This window comes from Hippoglossus stenolepis, chromosome 11, assembly GCF_022539355.2.
Source record: "Hippoglossus stenolepis isolate QCI-W04-F060 chromosome 11, HSTE1.2, whole genome shotgun sequence".
Classification (NCBI taxonomy): domain Eukaryota; kingdom Metazoa; phylum Chordata; class Actinopteri; order Pleuronectiformes; family Pleuronectidae; genus Hippoglossus; species Hippoglossus stenolepis.
This window is the reverse complement of record NC_061493.1, coordinates 9,503,313-9,522,581: the sequence shown is the minus strand read 5'-3', so window position 1 is coordinate 9,522,581 and position 19,269 is coordinate 9,503,313. Positions and strand designations below refer to the sequence as shown.

The 19,269-nt window shown below is 42.2% G+C and overlaps 2 protein-coding genes across 2 annotated transcripts; one reads left to right on the top strand and one right to left on the bottom strand.

Moving 5' to 3' along the window:
- Nucleotides 1-85: 85 nt before the first annotated feature.
- On the bottom strand, nt 86-10,134 carry mtf2 (metal response element binding transcription factor 2). Its single transcript, XM_035169202.2, has 15 exons — nt 9,911-10,134; nt 8,859-9,060; nt 8,205-8,286; nt 7,232-7,342; nt 6,976-7,076; nt 6,632-6,801; nt 6,416-6,511; nt 6,193-6,261; nt 5,474-5,597; nt 4,625-4,692; nt 4,349-4,519; nt 4,066-4,189; nt 3,774-3,832; nt 3,288-3,389; nt 86-2,375 (listed from the first exon to the last, which is right to left on the bottom strand). Exons 1-15 carry the CDS (start codon nt 9,913-9,915, stop codon nt 2,000-2,002), a joined length of 1,860 nt encoding a protein of 619 aa, XP_035025093.1. The 5' UTR covers nt 9,916-10,134; the 3' UTR covers nt 86-1,999.
- A 224-nt stretch (nt 10,135-10,358) lies between these two features.
- On the top strand, nt 10,359-18,569 carry dipk1aa (divergent protein kinase domain 1Aa). Its single transcript, XM_035169207.2, has 6 exons — nt 10,359-11,058; nt 15,204-15,338; nt 15,646-15,753; nt 15,856-16,032; nt 16,140-16,271; nt 16,359-18,569. Exons 1-6 carry the CDS (start codon nt 11,005-11,007, stop codon nt 17,037-17,039), a joined length of 1,287 nt encoding a protein of 428 aa, XP_035025098.1. The 5' UTR covers nt 10,359-11,004; the 3' UTR covers nt 17,040-18,569.
- The last annotated feature ends 700 nt before the right edge of the window (nt 18,570-19,269 follow it).

The window sequence follows — 19,269 nt, the reverse complement described above, 5'->3', positions numbered from 1 at the left end:
TCTGCTGTCATAATAGCAGTTTAATGTGAAGGAAGCTGTGATGATGAAATATAAGCAACAAACAGCAAATTAAACACGACAGAAATAAAAATATCTGCTTTTATTTATCATTTAACAAAACAGGTTGGGAAATAACATGTCAACCTATATGATGGTGTGTAAAAAAATGTAATAACAAGAAGAATCTCAAGAGACACAGAAGATTCTTTGGCTGCAGAGGCCTGCAGAGAGTCAGCCCAGACACTGACTCCACACAGGAGAAGAGCTTTAAATGTGTCGACTACATCCGGACAATGAAGAGGCGTCAACATCAAACAGCTCTGTCCATTTCAAACAGAAAAGGGAGTCATACTAACTGAATGTTAACCTCTTGCAGTGACATACAGCATATTAGTTATCCAGTGATAAGTTTTCTGACAAGTGTAGCAGAGAAAATGAACTACAACTTATTCATACATGACAGTCCAGACAAAACTGATGAACCAAATGTTAAAATACTGACCTAAAACAGAGTAAACAACGCATCAAAACCTCCTGTCACGCTGCAAATGCTGCTCGAAACGCGTTTCTATGGGCATATCCTGAGTGTGTGTAGACTACATGGTGAACAGTTTCTGTTACACCCATCACATGACCAAATCCAAAACGCCAGAGTCTAATGCTCAAAATAGTAAAATGAGTTTGAAGTTCTCGTCAAAGTATGAAACTAAACATTTCTCCAGGGCTAACTTGCATAGGCAGCACAAAGAAAACACAAAAAGATTTTTGAACTGGGAAAATAATAATCATTTACGCAGCACTTTATATTTGATTAACTATCAGACAAAGAAAAAAACTAAATAGGTCCTTAAGGATTTCAACATTAAAGCATATAGTTAATTTTAAATCAGAATTTTTAAAAAAGTATATTTATTTAGACAATTAGATTGAAGTTTCTAAACAAAAGGTTTACCTTGAAAACAAAGTTTTGTCCGAACGCACACAGATTACCAGGTATCTTCTTAGATATCGGATTCTGAACAATTATTAACTGAAATGATCATGTTATTTTCAAAATTTTCACGCTAAATGCTGCCTTGAAGGGGCTGGACAAAGCTCAACTGTTCAAAATGAAATGATGTCCTAACAGATATAATTTGATATGTGCAATCTATTAATAAAAAAGAAGAAAATTAGAGAACTCTGCCCCCTTGAAAAGGAAAAAGAGAACATAAAAGTAGAAAATGTAATAATAAATGTTGTATAATTCATATAAAATAAAACATTTGCAGCAGCACACCTCTTTAGTTTTACCTCTTGCTCTACTCACAATTGAGCACTCCTTCCATCCTGATTTACACCCAAGGCAACAAGAGGTACCTGCGGCTGAGACTAGAGAAGGAGGGGACACTGATGTAAAGGGACATGTCCTTATTTATCAAATTAGTTAAGAAAATAAATGTTAACAAAACATGTGTAATTCCTCATTGCATGTTAGTCAAAAAATAATAACTTCCCCTCTTTCTCTTCTCACCCAGGATTGGCCATTTAAATGCCTGGCCAACAACATTTCAGTTTGTTCGTTTTGTACAGTTCCATACTTAATAGGTCTGGAAATAAAAAGCATATCACTGGATGAAAAATCAAGCCCCATAACGGTTCACTGAAAGCCTACAGGTGCAGTGCACTGATCAGTTACTAGCCCCTGAATAAATGGGGGGGGTCACTGTAAACATTCAAAGCAGATGAGAATTAATAGCAGAATAACACTACTATGGTGCAGTATGAGGACAATGCCTCATCTTTAATCTGTAACCAAAATACATGTGTAAATGTGCTTTAATCACATTGGACTGCACAGAACCAGTAGGCTTTACAGTGAGTTTAACAGGCAAAACTTGCTTCTGTCTAAACTAAACAAAGGCTAATGTTTCAAATACAGGCTGTGGAACTGTCCTCATCACAACCATTCACCTCTTATAGGTGCTGGGTAAAAGTTACAATGATGATGTTGAGAAGCCTAGGAGGCGGTGACTCCTTCCCACTCCACCAGGTACTGCACCTTGCCGTCAAGGGTGACCCGTCGGGCCAGGACTTTGTACTTTTCCCCGCAAGCCAGCCGCCCTGCCGCACCAAAATAGCTGCTGATGGAGCTCTTGAGGTGGGAGAGCTGGCGGTTGGGGTCCATTCCAAGAACTATGTCTGTTGAGTGAAGCCCTGGGAGGGAGTTCAGCATCACTGTTGCAGAGGGGTCTGGGTCTGCATGGCTGGGTGGGGGGATTTCCGGGTTAGGGGGCTGCAAGGCCCGTCGAGGTCGCCCACGCTTCCTTTTTATGGGGGGAGGGGAAACAGGCATGATGCAGGCTGTCGTGCGCATCTTGCTGGAGCTGCAGAGGCTGGAGGGTGTTTGATAGGAAGAGAGGAAGTTAAAAAACGATTGTGAGAAAAACAGAGTATATACAGCTCAGATCGGACCGCGATCCGATCACGCCTGACCACATTCGGAGGTGGTCTGGGCCACCTATGAAGGACTACTACCGACGTCCTCTGAGCCGCTGCAGTTTCACTACGAATTAAATGCATCTTTTCTCTTCTCTCAGATTTTTTTGTAACCACCGCCACAATATCAACACTGATCACAACATAATGATCGAAACTTTCCTTAAATTGGTCAAATCTTTCTTCATAGAAGCACGACATCTCTTTCGCTTGTGCCAAAACACAACTTGCACAGAAACATTGTACAACTGAATGATTGTTATTTTGGTTGCAGTTTGTTAAATGATAGTATAGGAAATGTAAAACTTAATCGGCTGTTAAATGGGGCCTTCTATGTATTCCACTTTTACTATGGATAGCTAGTTAAAAAGTAGAACAGTGACAATATGGTGAATGTTTTCAGTGTTTTTATATGTAAATAAAGATAGATGTTTCTTTGTGAATTCAACGAGGGATGATTTGTTCTAAGTGCTTTAGTTAAGGCTATTGGGGTTAGTTGAAATGTAGTATTAATATAAGTTACATTAACACAAGAGATTCAAAGTTTCTAACCAGCTTGTTGTTGATTGTTAAGAAGTTGTGCTTCTGTTCACTTTATTGTATTTAGAAAATTGACTCTGCTCATGTCTCACTCTGGCAGGTGCTTGTACTAATTGTTTTGTGTTAAATATCTGTTAACAACAGCAAACACTGAGTAAAGAGCTGAGAAAAGTTTGAATAAGTATGAATCCAATCAGAGACAGAGAGCTCTGTTATCTGACTCTACAATGACCCATGTAACAGAAAAAAATATTGCATAGCAGGCTTACCTGGACTGTCTTGAAATGCTAGTTGAGGTAGTTTCTGAGGTGCTCAGGGCTCCTATGGATTCCACGTCTGAAGTTCTTGAAGACAGCGCAGACCTGTCGCTCCTGGTGATTTGGGAAAGGGAAAATGAAAAAAGAGAAAGAGACAGTAGGATGAAAATGTTATAGACAGAATGGAAACTGCTGCTGAAGCTTACAGCCACGATACATAGTGGTGAAAGTATATTAAAAAAGCCTAAATGCCAGGTAAATGATTCAAGCTTTTCAAATGTCAGGATTTCCTGACTTGTTATATCATTGTTCATAAAGCATATTTTCTGATTTTGACTAAAACAATTTGTAGATGTCAAGGCGACTGTTTACAGGAATGAGTAAACACTGTCGTTTGAGACTAAATAAGAATTATGAATCCATTAGGAAACAGTTGTTCCGTAGCTTCACCACAACAGTGCTCCAGTCACACATTTTGCAACACATCAGCTTACTTACTTGATAGAAGTGAAGTGATCCAAGGCATGAGGCTCGAGTGGGAGAGGCTTTCTCAATTGCTGTCGAAGCAAAGGGAAAACTGTTAGCATTTCTCAGTGGGTTTCCTCCTAGCTAGCTACTTTCTCAACATGTCCATTAGAGGTGACCGTTTTCTCACAAGACTTTGAGCCATGATGTTTACAGAATAATGCAAAAACACCCACTCCTATTAACAGCTATGTACACACCCAGCTCACACCCATTAAAACATACACACAAATGCACACACTTACACACACGAACAAACACACACCTGGGGCAAGAGTTCACTGGAGTGTTGTGGTTTAGCTAGTCTCTCCAGAGAACGTGCTCCATGCTTCCTCTTTTTCTTCTTCTTCTTCTTCTTGTCTCTGCCATTGGTTAAAGTACTGCAAGATCTACAACAACAAAAACAACATTTCTCAACAGTTTATAAGTCATGAGGGCTGTACATTAAAAACACACATTGTACAATGTACAGAACAATATCAAAACACTGCTTGTTGCAGGTTGTATAACTTTTATTAGGAACATTAACAATAGGTTCCTCATCTTACCTCATGGCAGACAGGATTTTGTTGGACTTGCACCCTTTAATGGTGATTTCGTGTGAGGCCCTCTCCATCACTCGGCTGGTTGACTCATCAGAGTTGGGGGGAGCGGGAGGGAAGCGGATCCTCAGACCAAACAAATGCTTCTTCTTCTTTACCTCCTTCCCCGACATAAACCTGGCAGAGACAGAAAAAAAGGTAAATGGGTAGGAACAAACAGGAAAAAGTCTGTCTAACACTTTCACACTCATAAATAATTAAAAGGTAAAAGGAATAACTCACATGCTGCTGTTGTTGTTTAATGCCTCCAGAACACTTTCATATCGCTCTGATTTTGGTGTGTGGGCGAGCTGCAAATAAGGGGAAGGGGGGGGTTATCAAATTAGAAAGTCACGGTGCACGGACAAAAACAAATAGAGAGCATATGGTTTCAAAACCCCAAATGGGCAGCCAGGGAATTAGAATTAAGAATTAAGAATTTCATTTACCCTCTAGCACAGATTAACTACGTTGTTTTCTGGCTTCCAATAACTTTCAGATGTATTAAGCTGCTACAAAAAAACATTTGTTCTGGTTTAAGTCCCGACATTGTGAGCCAAATCCAAAACTAAAAATGTTGTGATACAGACAGCAGCATCAGAAATGCCTGCTGAAAATGCCGGGTCGGGCAAGTACACAAATCTATGTATCAATTTGTAACCATGTCTTTAAACTTTATTAGTTTCACCCGAGTTTTAGTTTCTCCTTTCCAAGGAATCCCCTCTTATTCGCCCCCCCAAAAAGAGAAGTTGTGCTGTACTTCCACTTAAGACAACTATTTTTAGAGCAGCAAAGTAGTGACTTGCAGGAGAGTAATGTTTCAGGCTGGAATGTACCAGCCTGAAAATGTACCAGCCTGAATGTTTGCGAGTAAAACGCAAACGTGTATATATGACTTCAGTAGAGAGGGGTGGCTCTAGTGTTGCAAAAGACAACACTAACTCTCACAAAGCATACATTTAAAGAAAGTAATTGTTGTGTATTCCTAGATAGTTTTTGATATGAAAATCAAATATTAAGATCAACATAAACAATGAGTGACTTGATGCTTTTTTGTTTTGAAACTAAATAATTGGTGACTTATCTCCTTACCTCCCCAAGCTGCAGCAGCTCCCAGTTACCATTGATGTAAGCCATGAGCTCCATCTCAGAGTCAAAGTACTTCTTCTTGTGGATCACACTCAAGTTGTACAGACTCAAGTGTGTGACGTCCTCCCTGAAACGTTTTAGAAAAAGCTGAGTTTTCGTGACCTTGTGCAAACAGAACACCATGAACAGTAGACCAAATATAGCCCAGTGAAAGGGTGGGAATCTTTAGGCACCTCACATTTCTATTACGACTCAGAGGACTACGATTCTATTATAAAACGATTATCGATGTCTCGAAGAATTTTATTTCTACACATGATTTATTTTTTCTGTCACTGTGGCACCACTAGAGGTGTGCATCTTGACTAGCCTCATGATATGTGCTTTAAAAATGATTTAAGACGGTTGCCGTTATTACAAGTGTGCTGTAATTTACAAAATAATTTCAATCCAAAAATCAGACTACAACAGTAACTCCATAACAGTGGTCAGTGCTCTGCATGATGATTTGACATCCATGCAGTATAGATTAATGTGCTGCAAAAACAATAAGATACTTGTAAGTCCGGAGCTTCATTGTAGGTCTTGAGCATTTGGTGTAAGATGGGGAATTGTGTCTTTACACAGACTACTTTGGAAAGGAGGGTAGCCAACGTGCTTGTGGCTGATATTCTCCTTTAAAGATGGACTTATCTTTACCAGGGTTTTTGAGATTCACTTACCATCTGAGAGGCAGTCGGCTGAGGTACTCTGGTCCACCATTGCAGACGGAACAAATAAAGAGATAAAACCTGAGGGCGAAAAACACAGTACCCCATAAGGCTTTTCTTCTTGTTGAAATATTGTAATCACACTGGTGCAAACTATTGGGAAAATGCAGATTTTTCACATTGCAACCTCACAAAACTTTACGAAAACCCAGATGTAATTTAGAATAGTTTGCACCTGTCTCCGTAGAGCATGGGCATCTCTAAGCAATGGAGACACGCCTCGTGGAACCACTGCTGACACCTGTTACACTGCAACATCTTCAGGTACCAGCTAGAAGCAAAGACACAGACAGAGGTAACTGTACTCATGTATGTATTAGAAGATTCTGAAAAACATGCACACGTGGGACATTCTGTAATCAACTTCTTGTATCTAACATGTGTTACTCACTCTCCTGGGCCTCCACAGTAGCAGTAACACTGTTGGATGTTAGTCTTGTGGCCTTGGTCCCACACCAGTTCTTCCAGGGCATAGGGGAAGGAGAGGTGCAGCTCCATGTGCTGCTGCTCTGGCTGCAGGAAGCTATTAGCAGATGCCCCCCTCCTGTGTCCACCCCCTCTCTGTACACCACACAGACAAAAAAGCATGTTTACCCGAAAACAAAACCACGCACAAACATATACGTCATTTGCCGACAGGTTATCCCTGTTTTGCTTTACATTTAAGGATGAGAAAATAATGACTCACAAAACAGCTATTTGTCAGGTAAATAAACACTCATTTAAAAGCTGTACCTTAGGCATAGAAGTCAGCTCACACTCTGAGCACAGCCACTTGTCATCTGAGTCAATGACAGAGGCATCAATGATGGGGGAGTGGCACAACTGGTGATAACCTTTAAAGACGACAAACAATTAAATTTAACTGCCATCTATTACATAATTCTTAAATCATTCAAGAACTACAAAAACCCTCAGGGCCAGAGACTGGAGATCGAAACCTGAGATGTTCAATGTAAGGTAGAGGAGCATTAGAGATGGTGAACGGTACCTTGTCCACACTTATCACAAATGACAATCTCATTGGGTTCCTCTGAAGTCTCATCCTGGCATATGGAGCACACGATGTCATCGTCGTCCTCGTCATCATCATCTTCATCCCCTGAAGTAGACAGAAGACGTCAGGACAAAGAACCACCGCTAGCTGCTGTAGAGGCTTGTGAGCATGTTAACTTGTGTTTTAACAAGAAAGTGTCGACTATAGTGACTGTTCCTCTGACCGGCAAAAAATAGTCACACCGAGTTGTGTGAATTATCCAGAGGAGTCAAGAGAACAAAGAGAAACATTTATCTCCAAAACTCAGTGAATAAAACATAAACTGTGGGAAATTATATATATTCCTGGACTGGGCAAATTTGATTTTTAAGTGTAACCGAATACCAGGTTGTTGGTAAAAAAACACTGTTGGGCGTAATAAAACCCTGCAAAGTGGGAACTTCACCCAATGGAGGTCAGCAGAAAAGTTAACTTTGTAAATCAGTAACACAACACTACAGCGGTGCAGCATCAAAAGCATCACCTCATATTGCAACTAGTCAATGTCAAAAAATATATATATATATAATTAACTTTTGATGTTTGTCGTGAATATGTTCAATTTTTTTACTCTTACAAATCATGTTTAACTTTACTATAAATACATATTTGCATTTTAACAGAATGATCTTTGAATAATTAGACCCCAGCCTCTCTGTCCGTCTCCACAAGTGGTTTATTCTCTGCTGCTGTACTGATGCCAGACACTGGTCAGTTAACTGTCAGCAGCAAGGGTAGGGAGATAAGAAAGGCTGAAGAAGGCAAAGAGGGAGAGAACAGCAACACTTTAACTCCAGGAATTCATCCAAAATCAAAAACTGGTGCTAAAATGTATAGCCGGGCAATAACATTGCATAATTATCTTCAGAGCAGATGGTCACTCCCGGTCAGTTATCAAGATCCACATTACACGAAGGAATGAACTTACCAGTCTGAATATCCTTCCAAAGAACCCATGACTTAGACCGATCCTCAAAGACAACAAAGCATCGCTGCTTGTCCCCATCGATCTGAAAAGGACAAAGAACAGGTGTGTTCCTGAATGCCACACTGTTCTTAAAACACACCACCCAGGAATCAGACATCTACAGGAACAAGCAGAACATCAGAAGTCCTGCCATGGGAACCAAATCTTTCACACACGGGGATGTCACCCTCTACCCTCAATTCAATGTTGTTTTGAATCATCTGCTATTCAGTTCAGAGTTGTTTTTTTTGAGTGCGCAAGACCTGATGGAAGATGATAAGATTTGGAGTTGATATTTGTCTCTGTTCTCCAGTGCGCTATAAATTAAGTTTAAAACTTTGTGGACTGAAGGATTGTCCCTACAGATTTCATTGTGTTTTATTGCAAACTCGACTGAAAATATTGTATGGTTGATGGTTCCAGCAGAGTCCATTACACAAATTCAAAGTTATGCACTGGCACCATAAAATACAGCAATATTTTATTGTGACAACCGATCAATATTTCATTCTTGATGCGGATAACTTGTTTGCTTGCAGCTCCAAAAAAATGCAGACTTGGTCCCAGCTCCCATATGCCCGGATGTCTGTGCAGGAATGCTCCCCTCACACTTACCTTTGTGATTGTCCCCAAGTAGAACAATCCGTCTGACCACCTGGCCAGGACGTCCTGTCCCTCTGTGAACCTGTCAGACATGTCGTCATCTCCATACTCTCCCCGAGCAGAGAGGCTTGTGGGGGACAAGGACACAGCCTCCTGCTGCCGCTGGGGATGAGCTCTGTGATGGACAGACAGGTGGTCCACGACCCCTGAGTCTCTGAAAAAACAGGGGGTGGATGGGGACAATGAGGTATGGAAAGACATAGATTTAAATTTTACTGTATTTTCAGGTGATGTTTGATTCCGTGCACAATTGCCAGCAATCCACAGTCTACGTGCTGCTCGTGGTGTGTTTGATGTTTCTAATGAATCCTAACGCTTTTGAACTCAAAGTCAAGGTAACAATGAGAATTGCGTGCAGATATGTGGACTGAGACAAATACTGTCCTGTATGTGTACTGGCAATAGAAAGCACAATGGGAGATTGTTAGGAGCTTCCAGAGTAGCGGCTCAAACACATGACCTTTCCCCGCCAGTGGACATAAACAACCGCTGATTATTCCCACAATTAGTGCTAATTGCTCATTAACCACAACCAGCGAGCACATGGCTGCAGATCACTGCTGAGCACTTCTGGGACCCAGCTCAAATCAAATCGGAGGTTTTTGTAAAGTCTTTTCAACACATGAGCGTGTCAGTGACGACTTGCAATTGTAGTTCTACAAATTTTACATTCATAATTTTTCCATCTGAGGCTGTGGGAGATTAATCTTTGAGATGTGGAAGCGGTAGATTTTATTTTCCATCCAGCCTCTGTCCGTCAGTGCCACCCTCCCTTTGTTCGAGCACCGGGGGAACATGGTGATTAAAAAAAACCAGCCAGTGAAGATGATAAAGAAACAGTTTGACATCGTAAAACGTGTTCAAATAATGTTTTTAGCCGTTAGCCACCGGGCCTCGTTGTTAGCATGCACGCCCCACATGCGGAGCCGCCGTGGCCCCGGCCGGGTCGCTGACCGACGGACCCACACCCCCCCGACAGGAGGAAAACATGATGACAACAATACCTCATTCGGTCACCTCCGCTGATACCAACGACCCGTGCGACGAAAAAAATGAGCCCGAAGCAGAAGCCGCCGTCGTCCCGCTCCTTCCTGCGGTTGAACCTATCTAGAGAGCGCGTCGCGGAAACTTGCGGGGCTCGCGTCTTCCTCAGAAAATAACAAACGGTTCATTTTCCCCCAGCAGGTTCGCCATTTTGGTTTCCCGCTGGTGCTCGGGGAGTGCATTATGGGAAGAGCTGCGGCGGCGTTCACCTTTTTTTCAAACATTTGAAAATGTAGGCAGGTCATTTAATCACTGAGCACGGCCACATCCGCCCATTCACAGACTTACAACACGGATCTGTGTGTGTTTTCACTCGTTTATTGTGTCGCGTGTCCGAACATACCAAGGTTTTCATGATTGCAATTTAAGATCCAGTCAATTTCGCAGATTAAGCACATTTTTACTATGAAAGCTCAGTTGTTTGTATGTATAGAATGCCACTCACTGCCGCTACGACATCATGTGCTATTAAGAGACTATTTTCATTTTGGATTAGTTGACCGGAAGTTGAGTTTTGGCGCTGAAATAACGGTTTAAGTAATGGTTTTATTGTGAAGGGCTTAGCGGAAGTGTAGTGTATGCTAGTTTGTTCCAGGTCTGGTTCTTAGTTAGAGTCCACACAACATCGTGACTCAATGATAACAACGCGTCTCTCACAGCAGCGGCGATCGCGCTCTCTATCACCCACACGTGTGGTTTTGACCAAAGGACTGAAAACGGTGACATGTTTTTATCGGTGTATCAACACGTTGCGCCTGCGCCCTGAACCTACGTGTTTTTTCTCCTCCTCAGCGTGAGGTATGTTGCTTTGCTTTAAAACCAGCAGCTGCTGCACAGAGAAGATCCAGAGAGGGACATCGGACACACGGACAACACACACCGACACACCCGCCTCCTGGATCATCCCTCTGGGGCTGAGACCGAGTAATGTGCCGTCGAAAGCCGGATGAGTCGTCTTGGTTTATTTCTCTTTAATGTGGAAGGCGCTCTCTCTCATGCATTCTGAATGATCCCCCGCAGCCAGCTCCACGTATTGAGATGATCTATTTCTGTGATGGCGAAGGGTCTGTTTCCACGGGCCTGGGTGAAAAAGTCTTTCTATTTCCAGGTAATATCTCTTGCTCTGCAAAGCGGATTATAGATGCGTGTGTGTGTATAGATATATTGAGCATTGTGTCAGTGTGTCGTGATGTCGTCGTGCGGTCACGTCAGGCTGACAGCTGGCAGTGAACATCCAGCGCCTCAGCCTGCCCTGATGGGGATTGTGGGTTTGTTTCAGAAATACCTGAGGAATGTAGCTGCAGATTAAAGATTAGCCCCAGTGCAGATCCAGAATGATTAGTGCAGATCAGGGTTCAGACCTAATTACACTGACACTGTGTGTAGAGCCTGTGATAAGAAATAAACACCAGGATTTACAACCCAGGTCAGGGGAGGAACCTGATTTGTTTAGTTTGTCATCTCACTTCATTTCACCTTGTCTCCTCCTCACACATCTGACTTTGGCTCACAGTTGTGTCAGTAATCCTTTGGGGGTGGGATGCTGGGGGCTGAACCCTCTGGTTTGGGTACCAGTGGCTGGCTGCCAGCAAGTACAGTACAGTAAGGAGCTTATGCAAGAGGAGCAGAATGCTGGGTTGCTCTATGGGGAAGAGTCAACATGTTGGTGCATTACAGCATAAACACAGACAGCTTATTACCATTCTGGGCCGGGACAAGTGGCTCAATGAGATCGGCCATAAACTGGGTGTTGAAATTAGGCATCTCATCTTGTGCTTGTTAACATATTTCTTATTAGGACAGAGGTAGATTAATATGTGTCCAATGTCCTCACTGTGCACACATAAACCATACGTTATACTTTTGTGATATTGCTACTGATTATATTTATATATGGTATTTTATTGCCCAGTCCTACGTCTTATCTCTCACTCAACACACTCACATTCATACTCAGACATGTGCAGAGGTGGTTCTGTACATAGAAAAAGCAAGACCCACATGGTTCCATTTTTGGCCATGCTTGTCTCTAGTTTTTATATAGTGTTCTGTCAGTTGACATGGTTGCTGTTTAAGTTGAAAGGTCACTCTCAAACCAGTCAGTATCCCTTTTTGCATTCAGTTGAAAGGTCAATACATCTACGTGATGCAAAGTCTGGCTTGTACCACATCTAAAGAGGGGTTTTGTAAAGGGGTCTGCTGGTTTTTGGCAGTGGTGGGGGTATCCAGATCTGTTGCAGGACACGGGGTCTGCTTTGTGCTAAGGTCCACAGGCCTGTTCCTCGTGGCAACTTGACTTTTAATGGATAACTTCGCAGAGAAATACCAGAGGCTTATTCTTGAGGTTTTAGTTTTACCAAAGTTATCCGTTAACTTCTTTTGGCCCAAACCTGCCATCCACACATGTATGAAACAGCTATTGTACTGGACTGAACCTGAATATCCTCCTGACTCAAGTAGGACAAACCGCTTTTGAATTTCAAAGCATTTTTTTTTTTTTTTTAAGTGGCAGAGTTTAAAAAGCCACATGAAAGCTCAGTTGAGTATTTTGTGAATATCCCTCATTCTTTTAGAAGTCAGTTTGATCTTTGGTACCAGCATTGTAGTTCTTATGTGCTGCAACAGTTGCCCTGTCATGAGGGTTTAATGACCATTTCTTTTATGCGGTGTGTTGGGTCGTTGATGTCTCAGCCGCAAACAAGGAGGCGCAAACTGACGAGGACAGTCAGCTCTGTCCTGAGGAGCTCTGTGGAGGAGGTGGATGAGAACAAACTACCGACACCCTCCTATTCCTACTTGAAACTCTGAGGGCAGCTCATTTAGCCGCAGGCTCTTCCGCCAGCAGCGTGTGAAGATGTGATACTGCCGGCCTTTTGTGTGCGCTGCAGTGACTGGTCTTCGGGACAGTCGATATGCGGGTGGATACAGGGTAACTGGATCTAACTGTTGACAGCTGGTAACTCCACAACATGCATGATGGGTCCTGGACTATGTGACTTTGCATATTTGATTCAAATGTGAAGGTGTTACTTCCTGCGCTGCTCATCACCAGCTCCTTTTACTGTCAGTAACTTTCTCTCTTTGCCACTTCAGCTGTGGACAGTGGTCAGTGTGTGCCTTTCTAATTTAGGTGCAATATTTTTCCATTCTACTCTCTTTTTTTTTTGCATATTAACATCTGTTTATATGATAGTATTCAACCATTTTGGGATCAATTAAGAGGATCTCATGTGATCTTAGCTAGGACCATCACTACATAATAGATTCCAGGAAAGAGAGAATGCTGTAAAGGATCACAGGGAGTAGCTTCTTTGCTGCCTGTTTCTTTCTTTTTTTCTACTTCTAAGCTCGGTCATGTGTTTGCAGAGAGGCACCATCCAACACGCACACATGACTCAAAGTCACTTCCCTGTTACGAACTGTCTCATGTCTTACCATACTGTCTGTGTGTCTAATGCACATGCAGTTTCGGCGCACATTCATGCATCTCAGAGGATCTGATAGTAGCCTGTAGTTGCTCTGCACTCCCCCGATGCCGCCTGTTCCCTCCCCGGAGGCCCCACTATCTTTTTGTTCATCTCCTCAGGACACAGAGCGTTTGAAAACAAGGCAGCTCTGCAGAGGAGACACCTCTCAAGTTCTAACTTGAAGCCACTGTCAAAACACTAACCGTAATGCACCAGAGGGAATGGAAGACAGGAAATGTCTGGTTTTCCTCGATGTTCTCTTTGGTTTTTTGGTTGTTCACAGTGGGGATGTTTTTACATCTTTTATGTGAACAAACTCAATGAAGAGGCCCTGGACCTCATCAGAGGTATTTATCATTTTCAGAGCCCAAAATCCCAAATCAAAACAATTGAGCCAAAAATGGATTAAAGGATCTGAAATATTGAGAAAAAGTTTTGTTTTGGTTAAAGTCCCACACTGTGGCTGAAACAACAACGTTGACCTAAATTCTTTTTCACTGCTCCACTACACCTTCCAGATTTATGCTTCGCATTACAAGAGTCACATAATGAATATACTGCTGAAATGACCATTTTAATAGCTAATTGTCAACTGACAGAATATCAGCTCCAATAAAAATGGACACACTTTTTGTACTTTTTAACTTCAATGGAAAACTCAAACACAAAATTCTGCACAGATATTCACGATCCCCAGAAGATGAATCCTAAAGACTTGAAGTAAACTTCTGACATTTCTGTACGGTCACCACCAGGTCAAATCTGCTATTGACTATTTAACTTTACTTAACTCGTGCAGCCACGCAGCCAGCATGGTTACTGGCATTTGATTTATTCAAGGACTGTTTGTACTGCTGAAATAAAATTGGACTCATTTTTAAATTCACATGAACTTCAAATTGATTCCAGTCGTAATAACAGTAAACATTTGCTCTCTGCAGTGCTCGCTGTGTCATGTCACAAATGGAGGTGAAGTGTCTGCTGTTGTTTAGGAGCAATTTTATGTTAGGGCTCTGGTGACATTTAAATTGGGTTTATTTCTTGGCACTGTAGAGTAAACAACTAAATAAAAGTTCATTAAAAACTCTAGTAAACAGTCAGAGGTAAATCATTACCTTTCGGTTCTACATGTACTGTATCTTGTTCTGTGCTTTTCAACAGTGTTTTCTTGTCTTTAGATTGTGTGTCCTTTTTTACGAGTTCGCATTTTCTGTGAATCCAAGGATTTGTAATGTCACCTTGAGGAAGGAGTTTTTTCTGTACAAGTGAATGTTTCCTGTATTTTATGATCACATTTCCATGTTGTGTCCGTGTGAAGAGTAGGTACATATAATTCCATTATCTTGCATAATGTCACAGAAACAACAGGACTTCTTTGTGTGTCATGTGATGTGTGCATCCCATGACACAAGAAGTCATTCTTTTTTTTTTTTTGCTTCAGCCATAACAGGAAAGGCATGACATGTCGGAACTGCACCTCTAAGACTATTTTCCAGTTTAATTGGCGATTGTTGCACATGGCAACTAATCATCCAGCCAGTACCTTGTTATGGGACACCCTGTAACATAATAGGTCACCATGGCAACCCATTATTTGATCAGGGTTGGTTAGGGATTGCAAACATCTAACTTGGATCGAGAGTCTTTTGGTGCACTCTCTGTATACCCTGATATTCCTGTGACGTTAGTATTACCGGGATGACACAGTAGCAGGGCGAACACACTTCCCTTTTGGATCCATCTTTGTGTTTTTGCTCATCTTTGTGTTTTTGCTCATCATTCACAGGCTCGAATCTCCTTCGTTCGAGTGAAGTACTTGTTCCTTACATGGCTGACCGTGCTGGTGGGGAGCTGGGTACTGTACGTGCAATACTCCGCCTACACAGAGGTGTGCAGAGGACACGAGTGCAAGAATGCCATTGTGAGTATTGCCTTTATTCGATCATCTCATTTATGTGTTTCAGACCAAGTCATGTCGAATGCAAAAAGCAAAAATCATTCAAATGAGGCTGTTACTGTTTTGGATCAAGTCAACTTTAGAACTGTTTGTGGTTTGAAAATGACACAATTCTCCTTCAGTGTGTAATTTGAGTTCTTTGTGGCAACTACAATGTGATGTGTTCTCTTTTATGGGACCTGGAAATGTAATATTCCCGCTTTATTGTAAATGTTAAACACTCTGAAAATAATATATTGGATAATGGAGTTTCATTTTCTCTCTCTCCAAGTGTGATCAATACAGGAAGGGGATCATCGATGGCTCTGCCTGCAGCAGTCTGTGTGACAAAGAAACCCTATATTTGAGCAGGTGTCAGTCAATGCTGCCAAACAACCAGGTAACTTCTTTAATTTGTTACACGTATAGCAATGACCCTAACCACTGATTTAAAGCGTGGCTGAGTGGTTCTGACCTATTCTAACTCCTCCCTGTTGACCAGGTATACACAGGAAGCTGGGGAGACCATGACGGAATCATCCGCTGTAAGCTGGGGGAGGTTTTGCACTACGAGCTGGGCGAGGAGCCGGAGCCTCGGAGGGAGACACCAGTGTTCGACAAGCCCACTAAAGGCACATCAGTGGAGAAGTTCAAAGAAATGGTTTTCAATCACCTCAAGGTAAACGTTGACGTGGGTTGGAAAGGTTTGGATAGAACCAGGTCTGTGTCGCGACAGACTAAAGCCTGAAACAACAAATCTCTTTCTTGTCATTCTCCATCTCTCAGTCTAAGCTTGGAGAGCAGGCCAACCTCGCCAGCCTCGTCAGCCAGATCCTGTCTGTCGCCGATGGCAACAGAGACGGACGGGTGTCGCTGCCAGAGGCTCGCTCCACGTGGGCCCTCCTGCAGATGGACGAGGTATAAAAATACATGTGATGTCATGTTGTGGAAACACAATTAAACATGACGGACAGATTCATCAGATTTCTGCTTTGTTTCTTTGAGGTGCTGCTGGGCCTGCTGCTCCAGGACCGTGGACACACTCCTCGCCTCATGGGCTACTGCGGGGACCTGTACATGACAGAGCGAGTCCCCTACGGGCCCCTGTACGGTTTGTCTCTACCATGGCCGCTGGTGTCCTGGGTGCCGAGCAGTTTGCAGCGCACGATGGACCAGTGGTTCACGCCTTCTTGGCCTCGCAAAGCCAAGATATCCATGGGTCTGCTGGAGCTGGTAGAGGATATCTTCCACGGCACATACGGCAGCTTCCTGATCTGCGACCTCTCCGCCGCACACTTCGGTTACACTGACCGCCACGAGATCCGTCTCACCAACACCGGAGCCGTTGTTTCTGAGGACGAGTTCAGACGCACCATGCGTGTGCTGAAGTGCGAGACAGATGCTGACTGCGTGTACGGGGTGGACTGCCGGACATCATGCAACGTGTCGGAGAAGCGGTGCAGGGAGGAGCCCATCCAGCCAAACTTGGCGAAAGCATGCGGTGCACTTAAGGACTACATCCTGCGCGGGGCGCCGTCAGCGATGAGGGAGGAACTGGAGAGGCAGTTGTACGCCTGTATGGCTCTGAAGGGTAACGCTGGACAGATGAACATGGAGCACTCGCTAATCCTCAACAACCTGAAAGCTCTGCTGTGGAGACAGATCTCTCACACCAAGGACTCGTGACGAGGAGAAGAAATCTTTCTCAAATCAGTTTCTCACGTAGAGCTGAGTATTGAAGATGCTGTGATATAGAAGCTGCAAATTTAATGGAGTCATTTTTACCAACTCTTAACAACATAAACTGACTGATGGAGACTCTACCTCCTCTGACCCTGTCACAGAAGTTCGGGGTCTGGATTTACGTTTGTTGAAATGAACTGAACTGAATGATAGCATGTTGCCATCACTCACACAGACACGTTATATTGTATTGTTCACAAATGTGGAATGTTTCATGAGTTAATGAGTTACTGCTGGACAAAGAGCTGAGAGACTCAATCTCTGTTTTTATCACAGATGTGTGGGTTAACTGAGAAGAGTTTATCATTTAGGAGTTTATTCTATTTGGGAAAACAAGGATCAAGTCAGTGATTGTTGTGCAAAAGCTCCAATTTGAAGTGTATTGAAATAACACTACATTTATTTACGCGCCTTAATTCTTTTCAACACAAGAGATTTTTATTTGGATCTGCACCAAATTGCACAGACTCATAAATATCAGTCCCTTAAACATGCCTGATTTGAAGCCATGAATTATTCTCTGAGAAGTCAACAAGAATGTTGAAAAACGTCCTATCTCGCAATGTTCAGGAATATGAAAAATACATTCCTGGATCCACTCTCTGATTCTGATCTGCACCAAAATTGAATGGGTTCTATTTTGGGTCGTGCTCCACCCATTCACAGATTTTATGAAAATCGGTTTAGTCATTTTTGCGTAAACCTGCTACGTAACAAACAAACGCAGATAAGTCAAATAAAAAACTTAAATCGATTTGTGAGGGAATTGAACAAATAAGTCAATAAATTGATCCAGTGACAAAGATCACTGAAGCTGTTCATGGTGGCTCTTCTGTGAGCTGTCAATCATCTGTATGATGAAGTGGTGGCAGCTGATTAGCTTCAATGTGCTGGTATTCATGTGTCAGTACTGCACAGGGTTCATACTGTGCCTCAGTGTACTTCATCATACTTCAAGTTTTCCACCTGTAAGTGAATCTTCAATGCTGCATCAACGACACAGAGAAAATATCAATGTATTTAATTTGGTCTGTGAATGTTATCTACGTGTACTTTTCACTGAAAACAGCATTTGTGGTAAATGTACTGTATCACCTTGTTTTTGGGGGATTTCATCTGTCACAGTGCCAGAGGTCATGCTGAAGTCGTTCTCTGATGAATGTTTACCACTGGTGACCGTGGAGAAGTTCACCCACACATCTCACATTTCAATGATACATTAAAGAAAAAAATATATATATATATTTTCCATGGTCCCTTCCAGACATTGCAGATGTGAAGTGACAGTGACCATGTTGACAGCCTAACTTATGTCATGCATTGTTGTCAGTGCACCTCAGAACAGACATGACCTGTAAAGCATGTGACGCTTGTGGTCAGTGCTGCTGTTTGAGTTTGGAAAATGTAAAAAAAAAACATGTTTACTTATTGAAACCAGCATGATTTTGCACAATTAAACTACATACCACTTCACTGTAATGTGTCCAACCTGTTTAAGTCTATCACGATTTGCACTATACCTATTAAACCAATACTGGTGATCAGAGGTTATCACTGAATATTAGTTTCAGTTACACAACCATGATCACAAGCAAAAAACTAGCTTGCCTCTCAGTAGAGGGCATATACCTCTATCAAGGCCCAATAGGCACCTTATGAAACTATATTTAAATTCACTAAATTTAGGTTTTTATTTGGATCTGTAACAATATACACGTGCAATTTTCTTAATTTATTGAATTATTCTGAGAAATTAAGGAAAATGTTAAGAAATGGAAATCTCAACTCCTCAGTCATCTTAAAGTGAAAGAAAACTGGAGCTTCCCCATTTCAGATGTGCACCAAAATGAAATACCTTCCCTTCCACATCCTTCTATCAAGTTGCATGGTTATAAGTCCAGTGATTTCTGCCTAATCCTGCTAATAAACGCAGATGAAAACCTCCTTGGCTGAGGTTCAAAGCTTGTTTCCTTAAACTACAATCATCTTCACACAACTCATTTAAAGAACTTAACACTCAGAGCACATACCTCTGCCAGAGCTAATACCACATATTGCCACGTGAAAGCGGAAAACATTTCCTGGATCAGAAAAATGTAATAGGTTCTTTGGGACATTCCCCACCCCTCCACAAACTTTCATGGAAAACAGTTTAGTAGTTTTTACACAATCC

Excerpts from the sequence above, each read along its gene's own strand:
- dipk1aa (XM_035169207.2), top strand. The coding sequence starts at position 11,005 with ATGGCGAAGGGTCTGTTTCCACGGGCCTGGGTGAAAAAGTCTTTCTAT. Across the intron at positions 11,059-15,203 it reads AAAAGTCTTTCTATTTCCAG|GCTCGAATCTCCTTCGTTCG; the intron begins GTAATATCTCTT and ends CATCATTCACAG. Across the intron at positions 15,339-15,645 it reads ACGAGTGCAAGAATGCCATT|TGTGATCAATACAGGAAGGG; the intron begins GTGAGTATTGCC and ends TCTCTCTCCAAG.
- mtf2 (XM_035169202.2), bottom strand. Across the intron at positions 3,833-4,065 it reads CCAGTGAACTCTTGCCCCAG|CAATTGAGAAAGCCTCTCCC; the intron begins GTGTGTGTTTGT and ends TTGCTTCGACAG. Across the intron at positions 2,376-3,287 it reads AGCATTTCAAGACAGTCCAG|CCTCTGCAGCTCCAGCAAGA; the intron begins GTAAGCCTGCTA and ends AACACCCTCCAG.